This window comes from Harpia harpyja, chromosome Z, assembly GCF_026419915.1.
Source record: "Harpia harpyja isolate bHarHar1 chromosome Z, bHarHar1 primary haplotype, whole genome shotgun sequence".
Taxonomy (NCBI): domain Eukaryota; kingdom Metazoa; phylum Chordata; class Aves; order Accipitriformes; family Accipitridae; genus Harpia; species Harpia harpyja.
This window is the reverse complement of record NC_068969.1, coordinates 78,382,263-78,406,355: the sequence shown is the minus strand read 5'-3', so window position 1 is coordinate 78,406,355 and position 24,093 is coordinate 78,382,263. Positions and strand designations below refer to the sequence as shown.

General features: G+C 39.2%; 1 protein-coding gene and 1 long non-coding RNA gene across 6 annotated transcripts in view; one reads left to right on the top strand and one right to left on the bottom strand.

Moving 5' to 3' along the window:
* Positions 1 to 19,434, top strand: part of LOC128136743 (uncharacterized) — a 34,898-nt gene extending 15,464 nt beyond the window's left edge. Inside the window, exons 3-5 of one of the 5 annotated variants that reach the window (XR_008233462.1) lie at positions 1,214 to 1,393; positions 3,690 to 3,731; positions 18,932 to 19,434. This is a non-coding gene — a long non-coding RNA (uncharacterized LOC128136743). Of the gene's footprint in view, positions 1 to 1,213; positions 1,394 to 1,892; positions 2,533 to 3,689; positions 3,732 to 18,931 lie in introns of those variants that run through there. The other 4 variants (XR_008233464.1, XR_008233465.1, XR_008233463.1 and 1 more) reach the window with 4 other exon arrangements.
* Positions 3,248 to 24,093, bottom strand: part of PCSK5 (proprotein convertase subtilisin/kexin type 5) — a 257,932-nt gene continuing 237,086 nt past the window's right edge. Inside the window, exons 28-37 of the mRNA XM_052776735.1 lie at positions 15,367 to 15,450; positions 14,647 to 14,842; positions 12,138 to 12,355; positions 10,862 to 11,098; positions 10,135 to 10,365; positions 8,337 to 8,514; positions 6,917 to 7,131; positions 6,153 to 6,268; positions 4,387 to 4,573; positions 3,248 to 3,798 (exon numbers count right to left, since the gene is read on the bottom strand). Of these exons, the coding sequence (XP_052632695.1) occupies positions 3,395 to 3,798; positions 4,387 to 4,573; positions 6,153 to 6,268; positions 6,917 to 7,131; positions 8,337 to 8,514; positions 10,135 to 10,365; positions 10,862 to 11,098; positions 12,138 to 12,355; positions 14,647 to 14,842; positions 15,367 to 15,450 (2,066 nt within the window). The 3' untranslated portion in view covers positions 3,248 to 3,394. The remainder of the gene's footprint in view (positions 3,799 to 4,386; positions 4,574 to 6,152; positions 6,269 to 6,916; positions 7,132 to 8,336; positions 8,515 to 10,134; positions 10,366 to 10,861; positions 11,099 to 12,137; positions 12,356 to 14,646; positions 14,843 to 15,366; positions 15,451 to 24,093) is intronic.

Here is a 24,093-nt window from a genome sequence, read left to right as displayed (position 1 = left end):
AAGAACAGTGGTAACCTACACTTTCCTCTGAAATCAAATTACTGGATTATGTGAGAGGTAAGTGGGTGGTAAAACTATGCAGGAGATGTGATTTTTATAAGATCTTTTTTTTGAAAGAGCTCTCCTACTGAAAGGGTAATGAGAGAAGGATAGAGATAATACAAGTAATTGGTGAGGACTGAAGGACTTTGGAAACTCCATGGATGAATGAGAGTAGCAAAGAGGTGCAGGGGGAAGGAAGGACCTTGAGATGGAAAAAAGCTTGAGAATCAAGAGAGTGAGAGAAGTTTGCCAAACAACAACAAGAATCTGAGGCTGATTAAATAAAAATTAATTAGGGAACAGTTGAATGGAAGAGATCCTGTAGCAGCTTTGTTTATGAAAGATACTTGTTTCCTTTGGGACATCTTTCTCTCCTATGGTGGGTGGAGGAGAAAGCGAGAAAGCACGAGAAAGGAGAAGAATTGGCTTTATAGCAACTAAAGATTTGTGGAATTGAACAACTGTGGATTTGAATTTCTCTACCTTTTTTTTCAGGACAGACCGTAAAGGGCTTAGACAGTAGAAGTCCATAAAATAATCCAGAAAAGCAGTATTTCCTTTGTGTGCTGTGTTGTCCGTACTGTTATTACTGGCTTCCTTGGTTGTACTCTTGTTTTCCATGAAGTTTCTTTAGAAGTGTGAGTGACTCATGAATGATTTCCTCTTGTGCCAATTAACTGTTAAACTTTATTCGTCTTGGGCTCCCTGTGGACTCTTAGCAGGGAGTTTTAACTGTGAATGCTGTAAAAGTGATATGGCTTTGCAGGTCACTAAGTTTGTGTCTCCTTGACCACTATTTTGAAACTTCCACTTAAAAAAAAAACAAACGATCTTGAATGCGAATCCTCATATCATATCCTTCTAACTTAATTCATCAGTTATTTACTGCTCTCCTAAGAAGACTTCAAGGTTTACCTTCAAGGCAGTTATCTGCCATTTTGTAAGACATGTGCCTTGTCACCCTCCCCATGCAGCATAAAATCATGCATGCTGCTACCTCTTAAGAACAGGCTTATCATTTGAGTATTCACTTGAATTCCTCCCCAAAAGCACTGCTTATTTGGGTGGAGGGAATTTACCAGTATTGCTTCTCTCCCAACAAGTGGTGTCTCAGCTCTGCTTGTGCAGCTTTAGCACTACAAGGAAGTCCCCTTCTGCTTTTGGCATCCAGGATCCCTGACTGCATGTGACAAGCTCTGAAAGCCAGAAAGGAAGTGTCAGACTGCAGAGCAGGAAGAATCAGAAGTGAACGAACATGCATCTGATAACTCAAAATGTGATTGAAATGGTGTGCCCAATCGACGACAAAGAACCTCTAAAAAAAAAATTGGCATTTGAAAAGAATTTGGAGGTTTGTGGTTTTGTGGGTTTTTTTTCTTCGTTTGTTTGGGTTTTTTTGGATGCATACTTAGAAATGCAAATTTGTCCCAGTCTGACTTTCACAAATTTAGACAAAGTTCTTTTAGGGAACAGGTTTTCCAAAATGAGTGCTTATTTGCATTTTTTGTTGGTGGTTTTTTTACCATTCAGGTTAACTTTAAATGCAAGAAACTGTTTTCAGAAAATGATGATGAATTTAATCTGAGACCCCATAAGCAAAATGCTTGTTACATCTATCACAGTGGTTTCAGACTGCTTAGGCATAGCTAGGATTAAGCCTTTGAAATGTCAGGAGAGATTTCAGGTCAAAGCAAATCCTTACAGTTGTGTTTTAAGCCATTAACAACAATAATAAAGCATCTTGTTAATCCAAACAAGTTTAGGAGAGCATAGGATAACACAGTCTCTCTCTTTCAGTATGACCTTCCAAACTGATTTTTCCCTCTTCTGTCTTTCTTCTGTTTTTTCAGAACTTCATCAGAGCAGAACTTGAATTAAAGTGACAGATAACATGCATCTTTCTGAAGTACTGTGCTATCATATAACTTTTGATAAATATAGGTGTTTGTTTTGGCTTTTGTGAAGTCACATGACTTTTAATTCCTCTCTCTTACTGAAGCTGCAATGATTAAAAGGTTATAATTGAAAGTGGAAGCAATAAACCTCTCCATAAATCTTCTTTAAACTTACAGATGGAACTATCCTGAGGTCTTACTTAATGCAAAATACTTAATACAAAAAATTCCACTAAGGCCTTGAGCCATAAAAATTAGGTATTTTCACACGATTCCTTTGTAGACACTAAATCTAATTAATTGATTTATAGTTCTAGAGCAGCTTCTTACTGGAAATCTAAAGGAACTCAGAGAGTGAACGAAACTTTACAAATAACAGCATTTTCAAGACAGTTTTGTGCAAAGAATTTATTCTTTCACAACAAAGGGCCATAAAGAGCATCCTTTTCTTTAGTATGATAAATTATCTTTCTATAATAATAATAAAAAGATCACATTGCTGTGTTCCTTTAAGTTACATTACTAAGTAAGTGCTAATTATTCCCTTTGCCATTGTCTGAACATCCTGAGCCATTTACAACAGAAATGGAGAAGCTGCTTGAATAAATGTTCTGTGTTTAAATCACTGAGAAGGTAGTTGAAAAGCCAAAAGGAGTCCTTTTCTTGTGGGCGTGCTTATAGACCATATCCCTTTGCAGTAAACGGAGAAGTTTGTGAGTACAATAAAAGATTATTTGACAAACACCACAGTAAAGATTAATCAGAGGTTGGTATATAAAATATTTTAGTTATGTTTTACACAAACTGTGAAAACAATGTAGTTACCTGGACTAGAGTCACAATCAGAAATCTTAAAGCATCATGTCATAGGTGCACTATTTCACTGGGAAGTATGCTATAAGATTATAAGGAGGAATGTGTTGGCTTTGAGGAATACAGATGCACCAGATGATACCAACAACGAAAATCTGGGTAAAGTCAGCAAACTTGCCTATTCTAATATGAATTGCTCAGTAACTATAATCACAAAGTAGTAAACTACTGGCACCCTATCCCAGAGTCATTCATCAGGTAGATAAATACACCCATCTTGTTTATATCTGCACATTTCTAGTAGTGATTGGCCAGGTTCTCAGTAGGTGTGCGTGCATGGTTTGCAGAGTTTGTATTATTTATAACGCACACAAATACATACTGGGAAAGGATTTACTTTCCACACAAATGCACAGAAACAAAATCTCTTAACCAGCCTACATCTGGAGTGCTACTTAAAAGCCTAGCAAGGATTTATGTAAAGCTTTAGGAAAAATTGTTTTTAGAAACCATTCTGCTCTTACAATAACTGTTAGCTAAAATCTTGAGCTCAGCATGCTAAGAAGTAACTAAACATATTTAACTAAATTGCTGTAATTTAATAGGAAAACAACAGAGCAGGAAATTCATAAATTAGTAAAGAGTTATCTAAATGAGTAACTTTCATCATCGTATTCAAGCTCATCTTCCTCATCATCCTCCAAAAATCCATATTTAAATTTGCGATAGACTGTGCCATCCTGGCCCATATATACAATGTCATCTTCTTCGTCATCATCTTCATTATCTCGATCTCTGTACTCAATCACTTGATCTTCCTGGTAACTGGGACTCTTGTGGTAGTTGCTCATGTAGGAAGGAAAGGTTTTGGAGTGATTTGTCAGCTTCTTATACCCACCTTTATTGACAGCCTGGGTTTTGGCTCGTGTTTTTCTCCAGATGAATACAATGGCTCCAATGACAAGGAGAAGCAAAATGCAGGTAATAACAAAGAAAGTAGTTTTGCTTTTGCTCTCGGGTGGTAGAGTGGTCCGTAATACACAGTCATCTACAAGTTAAAAAAAAAAAACAAACAGTTAAAAAAAATTAAATGAACTTGTGTGAGTGTGTTTGTCTTAAAAACCCTAGTGCAATGTTTAGGCCTGCTTACATTTTTAAATGCATTTGACTAAATACCTTACTCTTCCAGTACCACAGCTGTGTTCTTGTAGCTGTGATGGTATAAGGATGTAAGCAAGGTTGCTGGGATAGCTATGCTTCTTTATAAGATTAGAAATAATCGGGAAGAAGCAGAAAGGCTAACAGGCACACAAACGCATTTTGACATGGTGAGCTTAAAATGCAATGATTCAGGTGGCTATCCATTGAAGCAAGCACTTCCCAGTAACCTGGTTTATGAAATGCCTGGCCATTTAACACAATAACTGTGAGTGAAAGAAGGTGCCCTCTCCCTCATCAGTCGCGATTGTTATTTGTGCAAAGCCCTTCCTATTCTAGTGATGGAGCAGTAGAAACACACTGTGTGCCTGCAGCTGAGCAGCACATTTTTGCTCTGTTCCCCTTTTGATTTTTAAATGTCAGCCTAGACAGTCACAAAGCCCTTCAGCACCATTACTGCTCTTCAGCATGGTCTTACCTTGTGTTTCACTGCAGTCACAGCACTCTGGGGTGCCTGCTAGGTCAGAGTCACTGCAGCAGGGCAGGCAGCGGCTTTCCTCCAGGTAGAGCTGCATACTGGCTGGACAGACCGTGCAGTTGAGAGGCCCAGGTCCCTTGCACTCAGTGCACGAGCTGTCACATCTCTCACACTTGGGCTTGTCCTCCTTCGGACACAGAACACAAGAACCGCACCTTCATTTTGGATTCTTTGGACCTGACCTCGCGGTTCTGTCCTGTCCTTCACTGTCTGGATGGTCATCCTTGGCCACCACGCATGTCAATGGCAAAATACAGTAAGGAGTAGGAAAACTAAAATGTGGTGCATATTTCCTGGGTTCTCAGTGATCTGCTTGTAGGGAGAGGGGGGAAAGTGTTGTAGGAGCTTAGACATCTCACCTTGCTAGACAGCAAGATAAAATTCATTCAGACTGTAAGCTCTTTGGCCAGAAAGTGTGTTTTTATTTTGCTAGTCCCATGCTAGCAGATCTGTGGTTCTTTGGTAGTAATGATGGTAAACTGGCCTTTAAGAAGTGTACTCAAGGGTATCATAAAAGTAACAACTGACACGGGAGAAGCAACATGAAATATTCTGGAAAAAAAAAAGTGGCTGAGAGAATAAATTTCCTTTCTAACTCAGGAATGAGCAGAAATAAGGAATAAAGCTGGCTGAAAGTTTTCTAGCAAACCAGATTTTTATTAGAATGTGTTGGTTCTGTTTTACAGAAAGAGCTTAGATTCAAATACGCTTCTCAAATTCCAGCTAGGCTCCTGGGAGCCTCTGTGTACAAAGACTACCAGGGATCATCATTGTCACATCTACCTTGTAGAATGAGCTCAGGTATTTCAGGGCTTCCAATGTTCGGAGTTCCTGGCCTCCTGGGAAAAAATTGCTATTTTTCTGGCATGAGACCAGGACTCCATATGCACTGTGAGGATCTGGAAACTCCAATAACCTTTCAACAAACTTGCTGTCAGACCCACGAGGGTGCTTATCCTGAATTGAAGAACATGGGCAATATGGGAGGGTCATAGCAGGAGGTCCAGTTTCTCAGAGTCAAAGCTCTTGCAAAGAAGTGCAGAACTCTGTGGTGCCCAGCTCTTAGGCTGTTTTCTCAGGCTCACAGTTACGGAGCAGCACTGCTAAGGCGATATTCCAGGCCAGAGACTCCAGGGTATGCAGCACCTCAGGCCAGCTGGCTTGCCTTGCTGCTATATTCTTGAATAAACATCTTTTGAAGGCAGTTCGTGTGGAAATCTGGAAGCTGGAGTGCCCCGGCTTGTGGCACAGACCCAAACCTAATTGTGGTCCTACTCTACTAAATATATAGCTCTCTTGACTTCAGCCTGTCCCTCCACAAGAGGTTTCTGCCAGCAGAGCTGTCAATCAAGAATGCGATGTGATTTCTTGCAGACAAAGCAGCAGAAATCCATGGGGAAATCTCAGTTATATGGGAAGAAAAAAATGCTGTATTACTAATACAGCTGATTTTATTCACATGACTTTGGTATCACCATTGACAAAGTTGTGCCTAATTATATTTACTGGTAGAGGATTACTCTATAGTAGACAACCCCAGAAAGAGAAACAATGCTTCCTCTGCCAAGAGAAGAAAAAAAAGTAAGCATATTTAAAGATAAGCAGCCTTGAAAACTCAGAGAAGAGCATTCTGTGTTGTTTGCATTGTGTTCAGAATTTAAAGTTCAGCATACAAATCGCAGGAGAAAATGCCTACAAATAGGTACCTCTTGTCCTGGTGTCTCCTGGACTTTATATTCACCTACAAAACAGTCCGAGTTGCACATTCCACCTAGTAAACTGTAGCTCCATACACATGATGTGCAGCTGAATGCTCCCTTCCCTAGGGAAAAATAAATAAAATAAAAATAAACAACAATATTACAACAGGAAAAATTGTCATGTAACTTCCTTTAAAAATTATACTGACCACTGTCACTAAAGAAGAGGGTGTTTGTCAACAGCAAGAATCAGCAGTGAGGAGTTCAGCATGAGGAAGTTGGTATTAGAAAGAGCTTGGACCCAGTCTTGAGGTTTTATGTGCCCACAAAGTGTATTTCTTATCTGTTTTGATATTCATGAAAAGCATAATGATTTCGGAATCAGTTGTACAGGGAAGGTCCAACACATTCACGAAAATCAGTTAGGTCAGTGCACTGAAGAAATAATTGTGGGGAACCTTGGCCAAATGCTTTGGTCTCAATCAATCAACACTCTAAAAGTAAGGCAGCAGCATGGAACAGCCAGTGCAGCAAGTCACCCAGGGCCAGGGAGAGCCTGGCAGCCATGAGGGAGATCTGCATCCCCCACTGTGGCTGCTTAGGTCATGGACAGGTTGGTAGCACTGTACGTGGTATGTCTCTCTGTGATGTGTTTCCAAAATCTTGGAGCAGAGAGTTAAAAAAAAAAAAGAGATGGCAGGTATTTTGATAATCCTTGGCAGGTGTTTTGATAACCCTCTTTTTGGTCAAAGCAGAGTGTATGCTTTTACCTTCACAAGTTCGGCAGGAAGGGTGGCATCTTTCACAGACATTGTCCTTGCTTTCGTAGTAATACTCAGGACAAGAGCTAATGCATTTGTTCTTGGAGCGCAACAGGTAAAAATATGTATCGCAGAAAAGGCAGTCTGTGGGTTGAGGCCCCATACACTCCTTACAACCCTTGTGGCATCTCTCACATGATCCAGTGGAGTTTTGTGCAAAATACCTGAAAGAGATCAGATAGTCATGGCTTTGCATAAAGCCCAGCAGTGACAGGAGAAGCAAAACATCCTTCATCCTTAGCTTTTACTGTGATTACATCAATGTATAAAAGTGATATCGATGTGATCGCAGTGGACATTTGCAATCTCAGTGAAAATAGAATTAATTTCAATTTCCCTTGGCCATTGAAATTCAGCTATAAAGCAAGACTTCATAAATTGAGGGTGTGTAAAGTAAGGCTTTCTAAAATCTTGGGTGAATTCAGACACAAAGTAAGTTTATAAATAGGCAGGGCTCAGAAGACCTCAACTCTGTTTTGGCTCTGCAAGAGATATCCTGGAAATGCTGGGTAAGCACTGAATTCCTCGCTGTTCTTGATGACCTGCTGTCAGATGGAAATTCAGAAACCTCATATTTCCTTTCAGTGCACAAACAGGCTTAGCCAAAGGATACCAGCAGAGGAACAGTGTTCACCTAAGTTGTGCTGTCAGGGAAAAAGAAGAATTGCTGCACTGTGGTTTTGTTGAGATGTGGTCATTACAGACTTCCAATTTAAAGGAATGATAACTCAATTTAACACCCAGTGTGATCGTACTGTACTGCACTGCAAAATGAAATGGACCTGAACCAGAAATCATAGGTCCGCTTCCCAAATTTGGATTTCTGAGACATGTTCACAAGAGGACATTGAATCCACATTTTGAAATTAAATGGACTCATATTAATGAAGTTGCTGCCTAGAATTATGAGTCCTCAGTTGAAGGGTGTTTTAATGGTCGGTTTTATTATGATCCATTATAAACATTCACTTAATGCAAAACAAAAGTAACCTCATCCAATCTTCATGTTAAGTGGAGGCTGCAAGGGTGCTTGAAGGAAGTTACACTGCTTCCTGTGCTCAAGATGACTAACAGATAACTTAGTACATTTATTCTGCTTCACACTGTTCTGTATAAACATAACCTAAGAGCATCCTTGGAGTGTAAGTGGCCACACCACATCAAGCTGGTCTCAATTTGGGCACCAACTTCACAGTTTTCTACTGTGAAGGGAGGTTTCCACCACCTCTGTACTGGGACAACATAAGAATTTTTCACCTGAAAATAGAATTCAGTTCTGCTTCACTCTGAAGTAGAATAAGGCAGAGTGATCTAATTTCTCAATGCTCTTTCTGTGATGTAGCTCTTATCTAAAGATCTTGGACCTTACCCTGCTGGACACTGGTTTACGCATCCTTTTCCTTGTCTGTACCAGCCCGGTTTGCAGGAAAGGCACTGTGAGCTGTGTTTTCCAGTGCAAGTGACACAGGTGCTGTGGCATGGGGAACATTGTCCCTCATCGCTGTCAGCATAATACCCTTCTGGGCATGTTTCAACACAGGTTGTATCTGCACAGACAACAATTTAGAATAACACATCATATTCAGTGTTTGCTGCTATAAAACATCTCATACAGCAGTGCTAGAGCAAACTCTCTAACAGGAGATGCTGTTAGAGCATGTACCAGAACAAGAAAAGAGAATCTTGGGGTATAGTAATTGTTTTTTTTTCTTCTAAGCCTTGTCAGTTCTTTAGTCCACATTTCTGCATTTTATGTACATTAGCAGGCTCTTCAGAACAGATAATTTTTTATCTTTGGGAAATATGAATGCATAATACATAATAATGAACAGCAACTGTGATTTCTTTCAGAATATACAAAAGAAGAAATAGTAATTAGGAAACTTTCTATCTGCATTGCCATTTTCCTTAGGTTTCACTCTAAGCAGCAGCCTCATTGCATTCCATGCGTATAATGAATCTGATGGTAAATTTGAGATTTAATGACATTTGTTCATTGGTCTTTACCCCTTTCTGTGGCTGCTGCTTTATGGTATGGGAATAAATGCCTGTAATGCTGCCAAATGTACCAGCTACATCCCACTTTTTCACTGAGATTTCAGAGGGTCATTAGAATAGGAATCTTGAATGAGAAGTTAGGACTGATGCAACTAACTGCAAATGCATCAAGCTAAGAGAGCAGTGATTACTCATTAGTAGCTTGGACTCATTAACTAGCTTGTCTTTATGGTTTTGCTACTCGAGTTGCAACTGGGCAAAGGAAGATACTTCCCCTTATTTCTATTTTTCTTGCAATTCTTTCTCCACTCCAGGATGTTATTTACATACTTCCATCAACTTTACCAATTGTAATGGTGCAAAGCAGCTGAGTGTGTTGATAAAAAAGACAGGTCTGATGCAAGACCTCAGAAATTTAAGAATGCAAAATCTGCATCAGAATTAGACTCAAAAAGCTCAGATTCAGTTTTAATTCAAACTCTCTTTGGATTTTTCCTGCATGAAAGATTATTTTAACAATTTTTTTTCTCCCAATAATTTCCTAAAATTTTTGTTTGCTTTTTAAAGAATATGCAAAGAAGTAAAGTTCAAGTTCTGGGGTTTTATACTTTTTACCAGTTTGTTTCTGAGACAATGCAGTCTTTTGCTCCAAAGTCAGAAAAGTAGTTTTGCACCTCAGCCATCCACTAGATACTGACCTAGTGATCCATGAACAACTTTTTAACATCTCTGCTTAAGTATTTCTTTGCTCATCAGATCTCTGCAGGGATTAAACAAGCCAACATGAAAATGTGAGCTCTTTGTGTGTACATTTAGTAAAAAACCACCAAGGTAAGGATATCCTTCTTGTCTTTTTAAGTCCCTTGTAAGAAACAGGAACAGTACATACCAAGTAAATGAAACATACAAGTTTAGTTTAGCCATGGAGTTTGTTGCTACTTAGAAGTCCTGCTTTGGCCCCATTGAGTGGCAAGCCGAGTCTCACAAAGGGTTTCTAGGTAGTCCCGCAGAAGTAATTATCTTTGCACAAGTTATCTACTTGTCAGGTCAACTTTGCAATATTTAGATTAGCTGAAGCAGCCCTAGATGTTTCATAAATGTGACAGAAACATCCTTATTTCATGCTTTCAGCATAGAATAAAATCTAGAGGCTCCTGCAAGACACTTACTGAGAAGATACCGGTTATTTGCACAGCTAAGACACTGGTGTTCAGTGGCTCCTGAGCAGTGAAAGCATTTCTTATGACAAGGCTTGCAGGTCTGAGTTTTCTCAACGTAGTACTCAGTGTGAGAGCAGTATCCAGATGCCACACAGTGTCTGTCATGGTTCAGCGTCAGGCCATTTCTGCAAGTAAGGCAGGCAGTGGAAGAAGAACAAGTCTGGCATGTCCTGTTGCATGCTGAAATGGACAAACAGTAGTAATGTCACCATTTCTTGTTGCATTTTGGGTTATTATTTCAGCTTTAATTTTGCAAGGAGCAGCCATCATCTCAGGATGAGAGGCTGAGGGAAACAGAGTGATAGCTCTGCTTCTGCCTAGTCAAACATTTTACTATTTTCAATCTTATGCAGGCAGTTCCTTATGTTTCCTTTTGCACCGGCACTGCTTTTGCTGAGCAGTAGTTTTCAACATACTGTCTCCAGCAATACTCAGCAGTTTACCAGAGTGGTTGCCCATAATATTAAACACATCTAGCTTTGCTACCTCCCTCCCAGCTTTCTCCAATTTTTGCTGTTCTAAGCTATGCCGTGTTGTTTTTCCACATCAGCTATCTTCTCTGTTTCCAGGACATTGATAGCGACATTGTCTGGCACACGCAGGCCCTTTTGGGATAGTCTTTAACCAGACCCACTTGTATCTCAATACTGTTCTGGGGAAAACAACAGCTGCCAACCTTGACAATCTTTAGTGGCTTCTTCATAGTAAGTCCCTTCAGGGCATTCTTCAAAACACATGCCACTGTAGAGGACAAAGAAGTCGATGGTGCACTCAGTGCAGTCATCTGAGTCCGGCCCCTCACAATCCTTGCAGTCTGCATGGCAGGGAAAGCAGTGCTTGTCTTCAGCATAGAAGTTAGAAGGGCAGTCCTGCACACACTTCCCCTGGTGCAGGAAGAACTCGTCCATGCATTCTACAGAGAACAGCAAAAAACAGGTAAGCAAACGGGAAGCAAATGCTGACCTCTGTAAGTGAGGGAGTGAAGAAATCCTAGGAAACTATAAATCCTGCAGTGCTTGTCATAACAGGAGGTAAAAGGACAACTTGGGAAGATAGCGCTTTCTTCTTCAACTCTTTCTCCTCCAAACTGCCCATAATGGCCCAACCCTTGCACATCATCTGCACAACATCTTCACTGTTACATCAAGAGACTGAGAAGCGAAGTCACCTGTTCAGGTTTGCTGATATTAACCAAACCATGCTGCCACTGAACATAGGTGGACTTCTGCTGAGATATAATATCTGCATTATGAACTTCCTGCAAAATCAAGGATGACCACATCTGAAGTTTTGTTTCGTTTATTATGAAGATGTGAGTCTGGCTGGAATATATGGACCTGAATGTTTGTCTTTGCATAGAGCTGGGGTTCAGCTGCTAATTTTATTACGAGTACTTGGTTTAATAGCTTTGTTTATGATTTTTTTTTTTTTCATCCATGTTTATGTTTCCAGAACGGCTAGCTCAATGTTAACTATCCTGGAAATTTTTGTGGGGGTATTCACATTCACCAGCATATCCAAGGCTTTCCTAACATGTTTCATTACAGAGATTTCATTCTCTATAATGAGTAGTCATTTGCAAAAATGGTAAAGAGATGTAAAGTTCAACCAAACTAGGAAAGAAACATTCTGTATTTCACATTGGTGTAAATGTGTATGCAAGTGTTTAGGCATGGATACTCTAGGTCAGAAATAGAATCAAACCAGCAGGAATCTCTGAAGAACAACAGGCAAACCAATGTGAAATCTTTACAGATTAATGGTTTAGACTGAGTCTTATCATAAAACACTGATTGCTTAGCCTCTATCTTAGAGATTAGCAATGATATATGCATCCCTTTTCTAATTTTTGCTCATTACAGAATTTCTTTTCAGATCTCTGTTTCTGTCAGTCTGTCTCTAGACAGATCCAGATGGATTTTAGCTAAGTCAAGACCAGTTCTTTATAATACCTTTGCATGTTTGATTGTGAATGCACTCCTGACACATTTCAGGGCAGTGTTTGCAGATTCCATCAGAGGCAAAATGCTTCTCTGAACAGGTAGGTTTACATTTCCACTGCTCCAGAAGCAAAGGATTTTTACAGGACAGGCATTTGGTTGCACTTCCCATGCATGTCTTACAGGATCCACTGCATTCCTTGCAAGTCACAGAGTCATTAAAATACCCCCTATTGAATGAAAACAAATACAAAGCAAACTGCTGGTCAATGTATAGTTATCAAACAGTCTAGGATATAAGAATTATGAGTATATATGAGACTTTCCCAGCACACAACATTTCACTGGATCAAACAGGTTTCTCACACAATTTGTTGCCCATCCTGCACTTGCATCCCTTCTGCCTGCGGGCAGAAAATGTGCATGGATTGTGCTATGGAGGGAGTCTGGCCTTCCTTTGTTCTTGTACTTACTCTCTAAGGGATGTTGGATTTTCTTCCTTGCTCATTTCTTGATTCCCCCCTTACGTAAGATAGGAATATCTGTAATGTTTGCGGGAAGAAAGATGCAATCGCTAGTCTTGCACAGCTGACTCTCTACAGTGCTATCAGGGAAAGACAGAGAAGTGTAACCTCAGTGGCCCTAGAGGAGAGAAAAAGGAAAAACCCTGGAAGTGTGAAGGCTGGGAAGAATAAGGAGGCCTGTGATTAAAAAACCCCAACAAAACAAGGATGCTTGAGTAGTACCTGCATTTAGTGACAGCCGGCTAGAAACAGTGAAGATGGAGCATGTTTTACTGGTATCTGTGGTGTGAGAGCAACCATAGACAGCCACAGTTGGGACTATTAGTCATAAAGAAAATATATAAAAAATTGCACGTATATTTCAGGAGAAGGATAAAAGGAGAGGCTGGATGCAATCCAATCTGTCTACACTGTCAAAACCAAAATGTTAGAAGTTTAAAGGACAAGCAACTCCACATTTTGAGACAATTTCTAATCCATATATATACAGCCATTGATGAAAACTGAGGAAGAAGCTGACATAGAAAGTAGTCCCAGAACATGTACTTCACATAAACAAGCTCATTTTTCCCTGCAGAGGGGTGCTTCTCCTTTCCTTCTTGGAGATAATCATACCAAAGAAAGGCTGAGGAGGTGCATTAGGAGCAAGGTTAGAGAAAAGATAGGAAGAGCTGTGCCTGCCATCTATTCTCACCTCTTTTTTTTCTCCTAACCTTTGTCATAATCCTGCCCCTATTTCTCACAGTCCTGTCTTCTTTTCCTGTTCCAGTCTTGAGTACCCTGCTAGCCCAGTCTTTCAAAATCCCCTGTCAGAAATTATCAGTGCAGCAAGTCAGCTGTTTCCATCCCCTACAGCATGTCCCCAAACTCCAAAAAATGCTACCCCCCCCCCCCTATAATCCTCTGTTCCAGTGGAGAGTAGTTATGCCTCAAGAACTTTGCCTCAGAGGCTGAAACCAGAGTTTAACTCTGGTGGACTTTGCTGAATGATACCTGGGAAGCCATTATTTATAGTCTGGAATTTGGAAGAAAGGGGGATAATAACAGCTGAAAAGACTAGTGATATATGAAAAGGTTTAATTTTGTTATACTCACCCTGTGTGGGTTAACTGGGGGAATGAGTACTGAGAACAAACATTAATGCCAAAACAATATCTTTGCTTGTATGCCACAATTTCTGATATTAAACATTGTTTCTGGAGTAGAGTAGGCTTTAGTGCAATTACTTCGCATTTACCCTGACATTTGATGATCAGCGTCTGTTCCACTGGCCCTTATTGACTTATTTGACAAAGTTAGCAGGAAAGTACTGCCAGAGAATTTGTACTGATCTCAAGAAAAGCAGGAGCTGCACATTTTTCTAAAGAAGAAGGTGAACCAAGCAAGACCTTCATACTGCATAGCACAGATTTTATGTGTATATATAGGTAAGATGAATGCTGATGAAAAGAGCACAGAAACATGAGAACATGATCTACTCAAGTGCCTGATCTAATATCCATTGCAGTCAAATGGGAATCTTTCTTTTTGAATTCCATTTATTACAGGACAAAGTAAAAAATATAAGCCAAAGAGAGAAACACATCACATAAGCACTATATTTCCATATCAGGATCCTGATACATCCACTTTATGGGTTCACACTTCTGCTCTCTACTACTTTGAGGAAGGAACAAGTTAGGAGAATCACTAGAGGCTTCTTTTCAGTCACCATAAAGAACCATCCTGAAGTACCATGGTCCTATTGAAGTCAATGGGAGCTGTACCATCTGTCATAGCATTTCATTTCTAGTTTCACTTTTGTTTTTTCACTTTTCTTTAAGCAAGAGGAAATGTTGTTTATTCAGGCCAGCTGAAAATTACTTTTACCTTGTGATAGTTCTGGTAGCTTAGGTTACATTAAGGTCTCCCTTTAAATGTTTATAATGGATCTCAATTTTAAAGAGAAGGAGGACAGTGAGAAAATAAGAAGCAGTCATCCAATGGGAGTTACTTACTCAGGGCATTCCTGTAAACATCTGCCTTTGTGGAGGAAGAGCGGCTGGTCCTGTTCAGCCTGACACTTCTGACAGTGCCAGTGGTTGGAGCATACCTCACAGCCATCCATGCACATCTCACACTTTCCGCTTGCAACATTGCCAAAAGTTTTTTGAGGGCACAGAGAAACACAGGTATCATGGATAAGAAATTTTCCTGGCAAAAGAGCAACCCAGGTGGGGAAAGGCACCAATTAGAAATATGTTTAAAAGATTCCTGCCTTGGACAGCTATAAAAAAAAGCTTTCAACTTCCTCAAAATGTAACTTTTTTGATGCTTAAAAACATGAATAAAACATTCCTTAAGCCATTTCCCAAAGCAGTTTGCTCAACCTTCACTGAAATTTAAGGTTAGAAGGAATCATCAGGATTATCTAGTACATTTTCCTGAGTAAATCTCTATTCAGTAATGCCTGCACAATGTCTACAACTTTTGATTGAAAAGAAAGAAAATGAACAACATCCACCTAACAATTTTTTTTTACCTGTAATGCCAAGGGCATGTGTTTAATTCCAAGCTGATGCCTGACTTCAGCTGGCAATTATCTGATTACCTGCATATGCTTTAAGCTGTCAGAGAACTTTCTAGTGACCATTGATGAAAATATTCCCTGGAATTGTGTAGGATACAGAATATTTTAGCCTCTTGCAAACTTACCCAAAGAAGTTGAAGTCTCTTACCTTCTGGACACGAAGTACATGTGTCAGCAGATTTTTCACAAGTCCTACATGAAGGGTCACAGGACTGCAATTTTTTTTTTGCATCTGGTTTGAAAGGAAAAAAAGTTAATTTTTTTACTGTCTTATAGGCTGTTTTTATTCATTTACCCTCCCTTTAGGAGGGCCATTTCCTATGGCTTTTTCTAAGCTGTTTCGAAAATGTACCTCTGAAGTTTTGGAATTCACAAAGTTGAAGAACTTGATGGTTGTGTTCAACTCCACTCTCTTAAATGGTAAGCTAAGAGTTGTATTAAAGGAAAATATATATGTTACCCTGAGATTCACTAAGGCATTGTTCTGGACTGCCTATCACAAATGAGAACACTAATCTGCCTTAATAATGTTAGTTTCAATGTAGTGCTCCAAACCCAAATCCAGATCTGTAATCCTAATAGTTTAAAAACAGGAAGAGCTAGAAAGTATGTAAATTTGGGAGACTTGGTGTAGTGAGGTATTTTCATAGAGGTTCTGTACTAGCTGGTTGCAGAATACCATTACCCTGTAACTAGGGGAGAAAACTCTTGAGTAGGAAGGACAGAGAAATGAGTGTTTGGAAAGAAGATCTGTTAAATAGTTCTTCCCAAAGCTATTGCCTGTCATTTCTGCCCAAAAGGAAGTGTTTTTATGCCTGTGGAAAACTAGGAATTTGGTTATGCTTTGCATAGACTTTATTCAATGTGTTACTCAGCTCCAAAATGACCAGGAGCTTCGAGGATCATGCTTAATACAGAGAAAGTCTGCTGTGCAATGTGATAGGTCCCAGCATGCAGCTCTGTATTTTGATCCAATTTTGATCCACAGGTAAGTGGATGTCTGATGAAAAAGTAATTGTGGGCCAGCAGACAGAAAACAGTAGCCTTTTCATTTTGCTGAAAATAAAAAATAAAGAATAAATCAGAAGTTGGTTGCAGATTGAATTTTGCACCTTGGTTAGCACATCCAGCTCACTCTGCCAATTAAATATGATTTCTATAAGTTGATGGCCTGGCTGACAGTATCTATTAGCCACATGCAGCGTATTACTACACTTTTTTGTTCTGCCTGTTAGGGCAAAGTAGTTTAAAATGTTGACATTTTGAATGAAAGTCATGAAAGCAAATGCTTTGAGTGAAAAGAGGAGGGAGGAGAACAGGAGACTTACATAGAGGCCTTTCCCACAAGGGGAAATGGTGGGCATTTTATTAAGCAGAGAGGCACTCTGTAGAAAAGGGGGTATGTGCGTAACATGGCACAGGGGCAGAAGAAGGAGGAATAATAATAAAAATATTACTAATTATTATTATTTATAACTGTACTGCTAAATGAGCTGAGCCATAGCTATCTCAGTGAAAGAAATTAGGTCCACATTCAATGTGGCTAGGAGATGGTCCATAACAGTATGTCACATCCACACGTGACTCTACCAGCAGCTCAGAACATTAAAACTCTCTGCATTAACAAAAATCTCAATATGCTGTCACTGGCCAGAACAAGAACAACTCAGGAGGGTGCAGGGACAGCACAGCAGATCAAAACCTGGCTGATAACAGTAGGGCACTGAGCAAGGACATGTTTAGTCATTCTTTACCAGGACTACTTGTGAATACTACTTGCACAGGCTAGTGAAAGCCTGCAGTGTTTCAACTCTTTAGAGTAACTGGCACAATATAAAGCAGCTCCAGATATAGCAGGAGATTAGGAGAGTTTTCCTCGTCATCACCCTTCTGGCTACAGCATCTCTGCCCTCCCTGAACAAGGGCCCAAGAATGTTTGCAGGGTCCAGGCACAGGCCATAGGATCTGCAGGATAATGTACGTAACAGAAGAAAGCTGCACACTGTCAGGGTAAATATGGGTTGTGACAGTCCAGACTGGAGACTGGGTCTGCCCAGTCTGAGGCCAATGGACGAAGTATTAGACCCTTGTGTATACCCTGCAAGACAGCAAATAGCGTTACCATTGGCTTTAGTAGCCAGAAGTGTTGGTGGCCATGGTGAGTCAGGGACCTATCAAGGACCAAGACAGGTGGGACTAGGACAGTATTTCAGTACGTACCACCTGAAGACATTTTTCAAATCCAAAGGTACAGAGGCCTTCTGGAGGTAGAAAATGCCTGAAACTGATTTTTGAGATGCGCAGCCTCAAGCACTGCTAAACAGCTGACATACGTAGAAACCCTGCGTTTGAGTACACAGGAAGGCTGTGTCACCTTTGTGACTTCGTATTGAGCATAGCTGAACCTAAGCAGTGTAGTATCAGGTAATCATCAGTGTGCAAAAATGAAAACCTCTGGAAAAGCTCTCTGGAAAGACAAGAGCAAGTGAGGAAGGTACAGAGTCCTTGGCTTGTGGAAGAAGAAAATGCGGAAGTGATGTATAAGCGTCAGGAGTCCAAGAGGTAGAGGGGGAGTGATTTACTATTAAGTAATCTCTGAAGTTGCACGGGTGGGAGGGTAGAACATGGGTAGGTATTGTGAAGGACTGGAGAGACACAAGGAGACCTCAGTGTGTGAAGTGAGTACGGTGCTGCCTAAAGCAGCAATGAAATGCCCCACCTTCTGGTATCAACAGTATAACTGGGGCCTCAGTGCTAGGGCTCTTTGCTATAAGGTTCCTGCTGCTGGGGAGGCAGTTGTCAGATTCATTGAACATTTAGGGTGAAAGAAGATTTCTTGAAGAAAGTCTTGACTAGCCTCTGTATTTTGCAGTATTTATATATAAGCTGTATTTACATATAGGTTAATAGTCATTTAGTTTAGGGAGTGAAGAGCTAGAGTTACAAAGTAATTTTAAAATACCGGTTTTAGTTGCCTGTAAGTTTCATCCTTCTTGAGGAGAACGAGCATTTTGTTCCGCTTTTCTTAGCACTTTTAAGCGTGTGGATGCAGATATCTTGTAGGGCTTTCTGCAATAGCAGGTCCTGTGAGTTTAGATCCTTTCTGTCTCTTGCTGACATATTTTCTATGGCCTTTTTCCCTGCCGAAAACCTGTTTTCTACATTTCAGGTTACAACATGCTGTTCCAAGAGGATTCTAGTCTGTTTAAAAGCCCCAGAGCGTAAACCGCAGGTCAAGCCTCTGTCAAGCCTCTAGATGTACCTAACCATATAGCTCACAGGCATTTTCAGTTTGCTTATCCAAATAATCCTCAAAGTAACTTGCTGGTGACCATGCTTACTCTTGCGAGATGCAGAAATTGACTGCCACAATATTTTTTTGGAGAGCCTACTCCTTAGCTTCATGTTTTTTCCTCACTCTTCATTATTGAACAAATCCTTAAAGAGTGTCCTTGATGTCATCTGTAAGAATACAAGGATTTGTCTGGAAAAGCTAGATGTTTGGTGTTAATATATTTTCTGTTTTCCTGTCCTTAAATATGCAGACTTTCTCTCTTTTTCTACTCTTGAGAGAAGATCCCCACTGGCCTGCAAATCTTAACATTTTTCCCTTTTAGAGACTAGTCATTTGGCACTCTCTGAAAAAGAAAATTGAATAATTGATGATATATTGCACAATATTTTTTAATTAATGTTTTTCACTTTGTCTCTAGAATCTTGGCTGAAAGAAAGACCATCTATTCCTGATGTCTGCCTGCCGTTGTACATCCTCCGTTCCTCCATCCGTTGCTTTGATAAACCTTCAGAATTTTTCAAGACAGAGTTCTGATTTTCCCACTGAAAATGTCATTGGCCTTTTTCTAAATATGCAGCAAATAATATAAATTTTCATTTCCCTTTTCAGCAGCTTTGCATCCAGCTACCTTACCCTGGCTTACATTTTATTTTTTTTAAATCCCTACTGGGTAGTTTTAAGTAATTTAATACCACTTATGTGTGTGGAGAAGCAAGCCAGAAATATTATTGAAGTATGTGTTGCCAGGGGAAAAGGACCTTGATCCTGGCAAGAGAGTTGGTGTAATATAAAAAATAAATAGCAGGAATGTAAGGTTAAGCAGAGAAGTTGTTAACTACTGCTGAAGAATGTTTAAACGAGCTCATTGTTTCAAAAACATTTCAAGCCTTACAATTAAAAATAAAGATCTTTTTTGGTGAAGTACTTTTTATTTCCATTTAATCCTTGCCCCTTTGGCAGCATTTGCTGTTTTCTGTAATATTTGCTAGTCGCCACCAGAGGGGAATGTACACAAGCAATTGGGCTTCTGATAGTTGGCACGGGAGACAACATTTAGGTTTCCAGTCAAATACAAGCACTTAAATGCCCCAACTTTAGTACTGACAGAAGAAATCTTACAATTAACTTTTTTTTTTTTTTTTTTAATTCTGGACTCTTTTAACGAGTTTTTCCTGTGATAAAGCTCTTACTGACTGGAAATAGGCTTTCATTTACTAAAAAAAAACCCAACACACATTTAGAATAATGTGAAGCTTTTAAATGTAATTTTCTTGCATAGCAGAAAGTTCCCAAAATGGGCAAATGTGATGCAAGAGATTTGTTTATGGAAACCTGTGCACACTACTTCCAATAATGTAACCAGAACTTTCCAAAGAATAGCCTTAAAAAGCTGAAAAATGATCATGCAAAATGTATTTCCTTGGTCTTTGGACTGATGATAAATGGAAAGCTTGGAAATGACTGGTTTTAGCTGTTGGGCTGTATTATTTTGCTTTCCACTAAAGGATGCCATTCTGTACTTGAGGATCCAACAAGCTTTCCTTTAAAATTTCAGTCTGTAGCTCTTACGGTTGCAAATGAAACTTGTAAATGTAGAAGCCATAAGTCTATGATGTAGAGTTGTAAACCACCCATATTCTAAAAGTGGAACATTGACTCTGAAAAAACACTGTATTCTATTACTATACTGTTCTGCTCTTCTTTTTTTAAAGGCCAAAACATATGAACTATTCAGACCTACTGAGCTGTTTTTATACTTACGCTTATATTTTTTTGTTTGTTTTTCTTTCAAATGAAAACGCCTTCTATTTAAACTCTATTCAGGCCAGAATCTGACTCAATCTCACATTGATTCTTGTGTCTTTGTCAGAATGAGTAACAACTTTGATGTACACCCAGCTAAGTCTCTCCTATTCCTTTCTAGAAACTGAGAATCTGAATCACACTAAGCCATTTCTTGACCTAAGGTTTACTGCAGCTCTGAAGCTACCATAGTGCTTTTGCCCATTCAGTCTATTCAAGGGATTATCAAACTGGAAGGGTGTGGGAAGATGGAAAAATATTTTTTTTTTCTATTTTCTTTTCTCATTTGGGCTTGTGCAACATGAATGAGACAATGGCTGAGTTTCTTGAAACCTAGTACTGTAAGATTTTAACTGTGACCCCAAACTGAATTAAGGAAAAAATGAGTGAAATTTCAGCTCAATTTAACACAATGTCCCCTATTTCCTTTCTTTTTGCTTAAATGATCTTACTTTGAGCTCTCAGAATTTTTCAGTCTGGTTTTAGAGAAAGATTAAATGAGTCCTCAGAAATATTCAGGGTGAAAAACATAAGTCCATGTGGAAAGAAGTGTGGTCCTCTTGACATACTCACCACTTCTTCTGGAAAATGTAAAGTTTATTAACAAAAAACAAGAAACCTTCTACAAAACCTGAGGACATATGAGCAGAGATATGGTTATATTTAAAGAGACATGCCTTTAAATGTAATAGCATTTGAAGTACCTTACAGTCCCTCCTTAATTTCATTTAAACCCACAACTGCATTATAAGAGTTCTTACTAGTATATACTTACCCTCTTTGTGCTGGCCACCTTGCTCTCTCTACCTGCTCTTTATGGACAATGGATCTTTATGCCAGCTAATGCAAACAGTAAGTGTTCAGACTGATAAAGGATGGTTTATTTTCTTCATTTTAGATCTTATTTATTCATGCTTTTCTATGAGTAAAAGGAGGACTTAAGAACTTGCATTTTAAAGTTGCTATCAAAGTAGCTCCCTGTGTATATTTGTAATACTCTTAGCTTCTAAACATTGACTTCTACAAGGAGAGTATTTTTATAGTATATTTTATTGTTGGACCATGGCACAATTGCTGCAGTGAGGAATGCAGAAGGAAATGAAGTGCCATGGCTGTTTGTAACTGCAAGCTTATTCTTTCTAGAAGGTGACCTGCCTAGCTTTTACATTGTGTAGTGAGATGTGATTTGAACGCGATCCAGTTGAGATGCTATTTAGTTAGATTTTATTCTGCATGTGGCACTGGCCTTGCAAAACTGATACAGCCATGAACAAAACCACAAAAACAGGTTACATATCTCTATGAGGTAATTACAATTACATAGACACAGTAAAACATAATGAAAACAATATACATATGTAATAAAATACTAGACCTATCCCATTTTGAAGCCTTACATAAACTGTAAATTTAAGGAAATTGTAGGAGTGCTGAGAAGTAAATCACAATCCCCAATAACCATTCATTCCCAATCTGGTTATCTTGTAACAACCATAGTATTACTTTACAAACAAATAGCTAGAATATGAAACTGGCATGCCTAAGAACATATAGGGTAATGAATAATTTTTGCTTGCCTCTAGCAACCTGAAATTTCACGAATGGATGATGCTTAAAAAGGTCTCCTAACTCTTCCCATGATGCTCTAATTCTGCAGTCTAAATGTAGTAACATTTTCATATTTGGAAGACTATGTATCACCTGTTCTCTCCTGCTGATGATTTCTCTACTATCTTCCACCGACCCCATTCCTTTTTTTTTTCCTTCCATATTCTGAGACTTTTATATGTATATCTGCATAGCTGCATTAAAGTCCTTTTAAGTAATTCTATTAAAGCCTGAATTGTTGTTTTCTCTCAACCAGTACATTTTTACTGTTTTTGTTTTAGTCTGTATTTAGGAAAAGGAAAATAAGTAAGATGGATGCAGCTGGTCAATGGCTGCTTGTGGGAGGTTGCTCTTACTATTGGGGGTGATATGTAACAGTAAACAGAACCAGCTGCTATTTAGCTGTGTAATTTACTACAGCATATATTATCTGCATGTAAAGAAGCACATATTCCATTTTGAGTTTGCATCAGAAACAGACCTCATTCCATACCCATTTTTTTCCTTTTGTACTCTTCAGAAGAATGTGGTAGACTAAACCATGTAACCGAGGAATGAACAAGTTTTTAGGGTGCGGTATTTACAGTGAACAGGCAGAATGAAGACCTGACCATAACTTGCAAAACATCTAATCCAGTTGAAAGGGTGTGTGTATTCACTTGGTGAATCAAGCTTACACTAGTGTGTCTCCTGGCTTCCAAAGTCATTTAATCATCTGGTACATGAGATAAAATACAGATGTTTCATGCTAGAAACACAGAGTTCAATCTCCTTTTTTTTTTTTTTTTTTTTTTTTTACTTTCTTGGCTTGCCCTGTCTTTTTAAAAAGCCTGGATAACAGACATGGTCTGTTTCATTATTTCAGACCTGGATATAACTTATTAATGATTCCTGATATGAGTTGAACTGTTTGCCCAGCAGAGTATACCCCCACAGTAAATATAATTTTAGAAAGTTGTTTTTTATAGAATGTTTTGGTTGTTGGGGTGTGTACTCATAAAAATTCTGATCTATCATTTATCCTTGCATAAGAAAAAGAAGTGAAATCTTAAACGTGGGAAAAAAGTGTATTCCACATTCACAAAGGTTTGATCCTCACCTAGATGGACTAGTCTCTCAAATTGCAAAGAATGTCAGACTCTATGGTGGTTTCTTCATGGCAGGCTCTGATGTGCTGCCCTTTAATTTATGTTAGCCTTGGAACCAAACAAAACAACAGTCTTTGTTTACCCAAACTCACTTTGTTCCATACGGTACGTCAACACAGTCACTAAAACCACAGTGGAATCCACTGAATCCATGTGGCTGGAAAAGCCAAAGAGAAATGGCTTCATTATTTGTAAATACAGTTCAAGGTCTAATACCTCAACTCTCTGTTAGTAACATTTCTAAAGAAGAAGAGTAAATAGAAGGCTAATGTGGTAAAAGCTGATGTAAACTACTGGATTGGGAAATTTTGGCTATCTTCCTAGTTGTGTTGTCTTCCTGCATTGTCTGGAGCAGGGCATGTGCTGAGGATAAGCTTGGTGCGATCTCATCTTCATTCCCATGACAGGGGTGAGGTTGTTTATTTTATACTTGGCCCCCACGCCCAGCTCAATCCCCCGAAGTGGGAGGACTAATAACTGTCTGGCCTGTATTCTCTAATTAGATTCTTTAATTCAGCCCACTGAAGCTCAGAGGCAGCTCTGCCATGGTGCTGCACCAATGTAAATGTGTTGAGGACACTAAGCACCCAGTGGAAGAAGCATATATTGATAAACAAGCAGAGAGGATGAGAGCCAAAAGCCAGATTTCAGCCACAGTCTTGCCCACACTGGGCTGGTGAACAAACATGGAAGTATTCTAATATCCCCTGCAGAATGGACAAGCTTCTTGGACCATGCCCATGCTGCATGACAGGCTACCCTTAGAAACTGAGTTTGACAGCAGATGAGATGGAAGATCCTTATATTTTGCTAAGAAGAAATAACTCTGGAGAAAATCAAAGTAGCTATAAAGAAGCTAAAGAACAAAAAAAGTAAACTGGGATAAAATATTTGGAGATCTGTCCAGAGCAAGCAGTGAAAAACTTGGAAAGGTGCCATGACTTTGCACCCAGGTATGAAAGAAAAAGTATTTTCTCTGTCCCCATAATTTTCTTTAAAATAAATAATGGAAAAGAGGAGG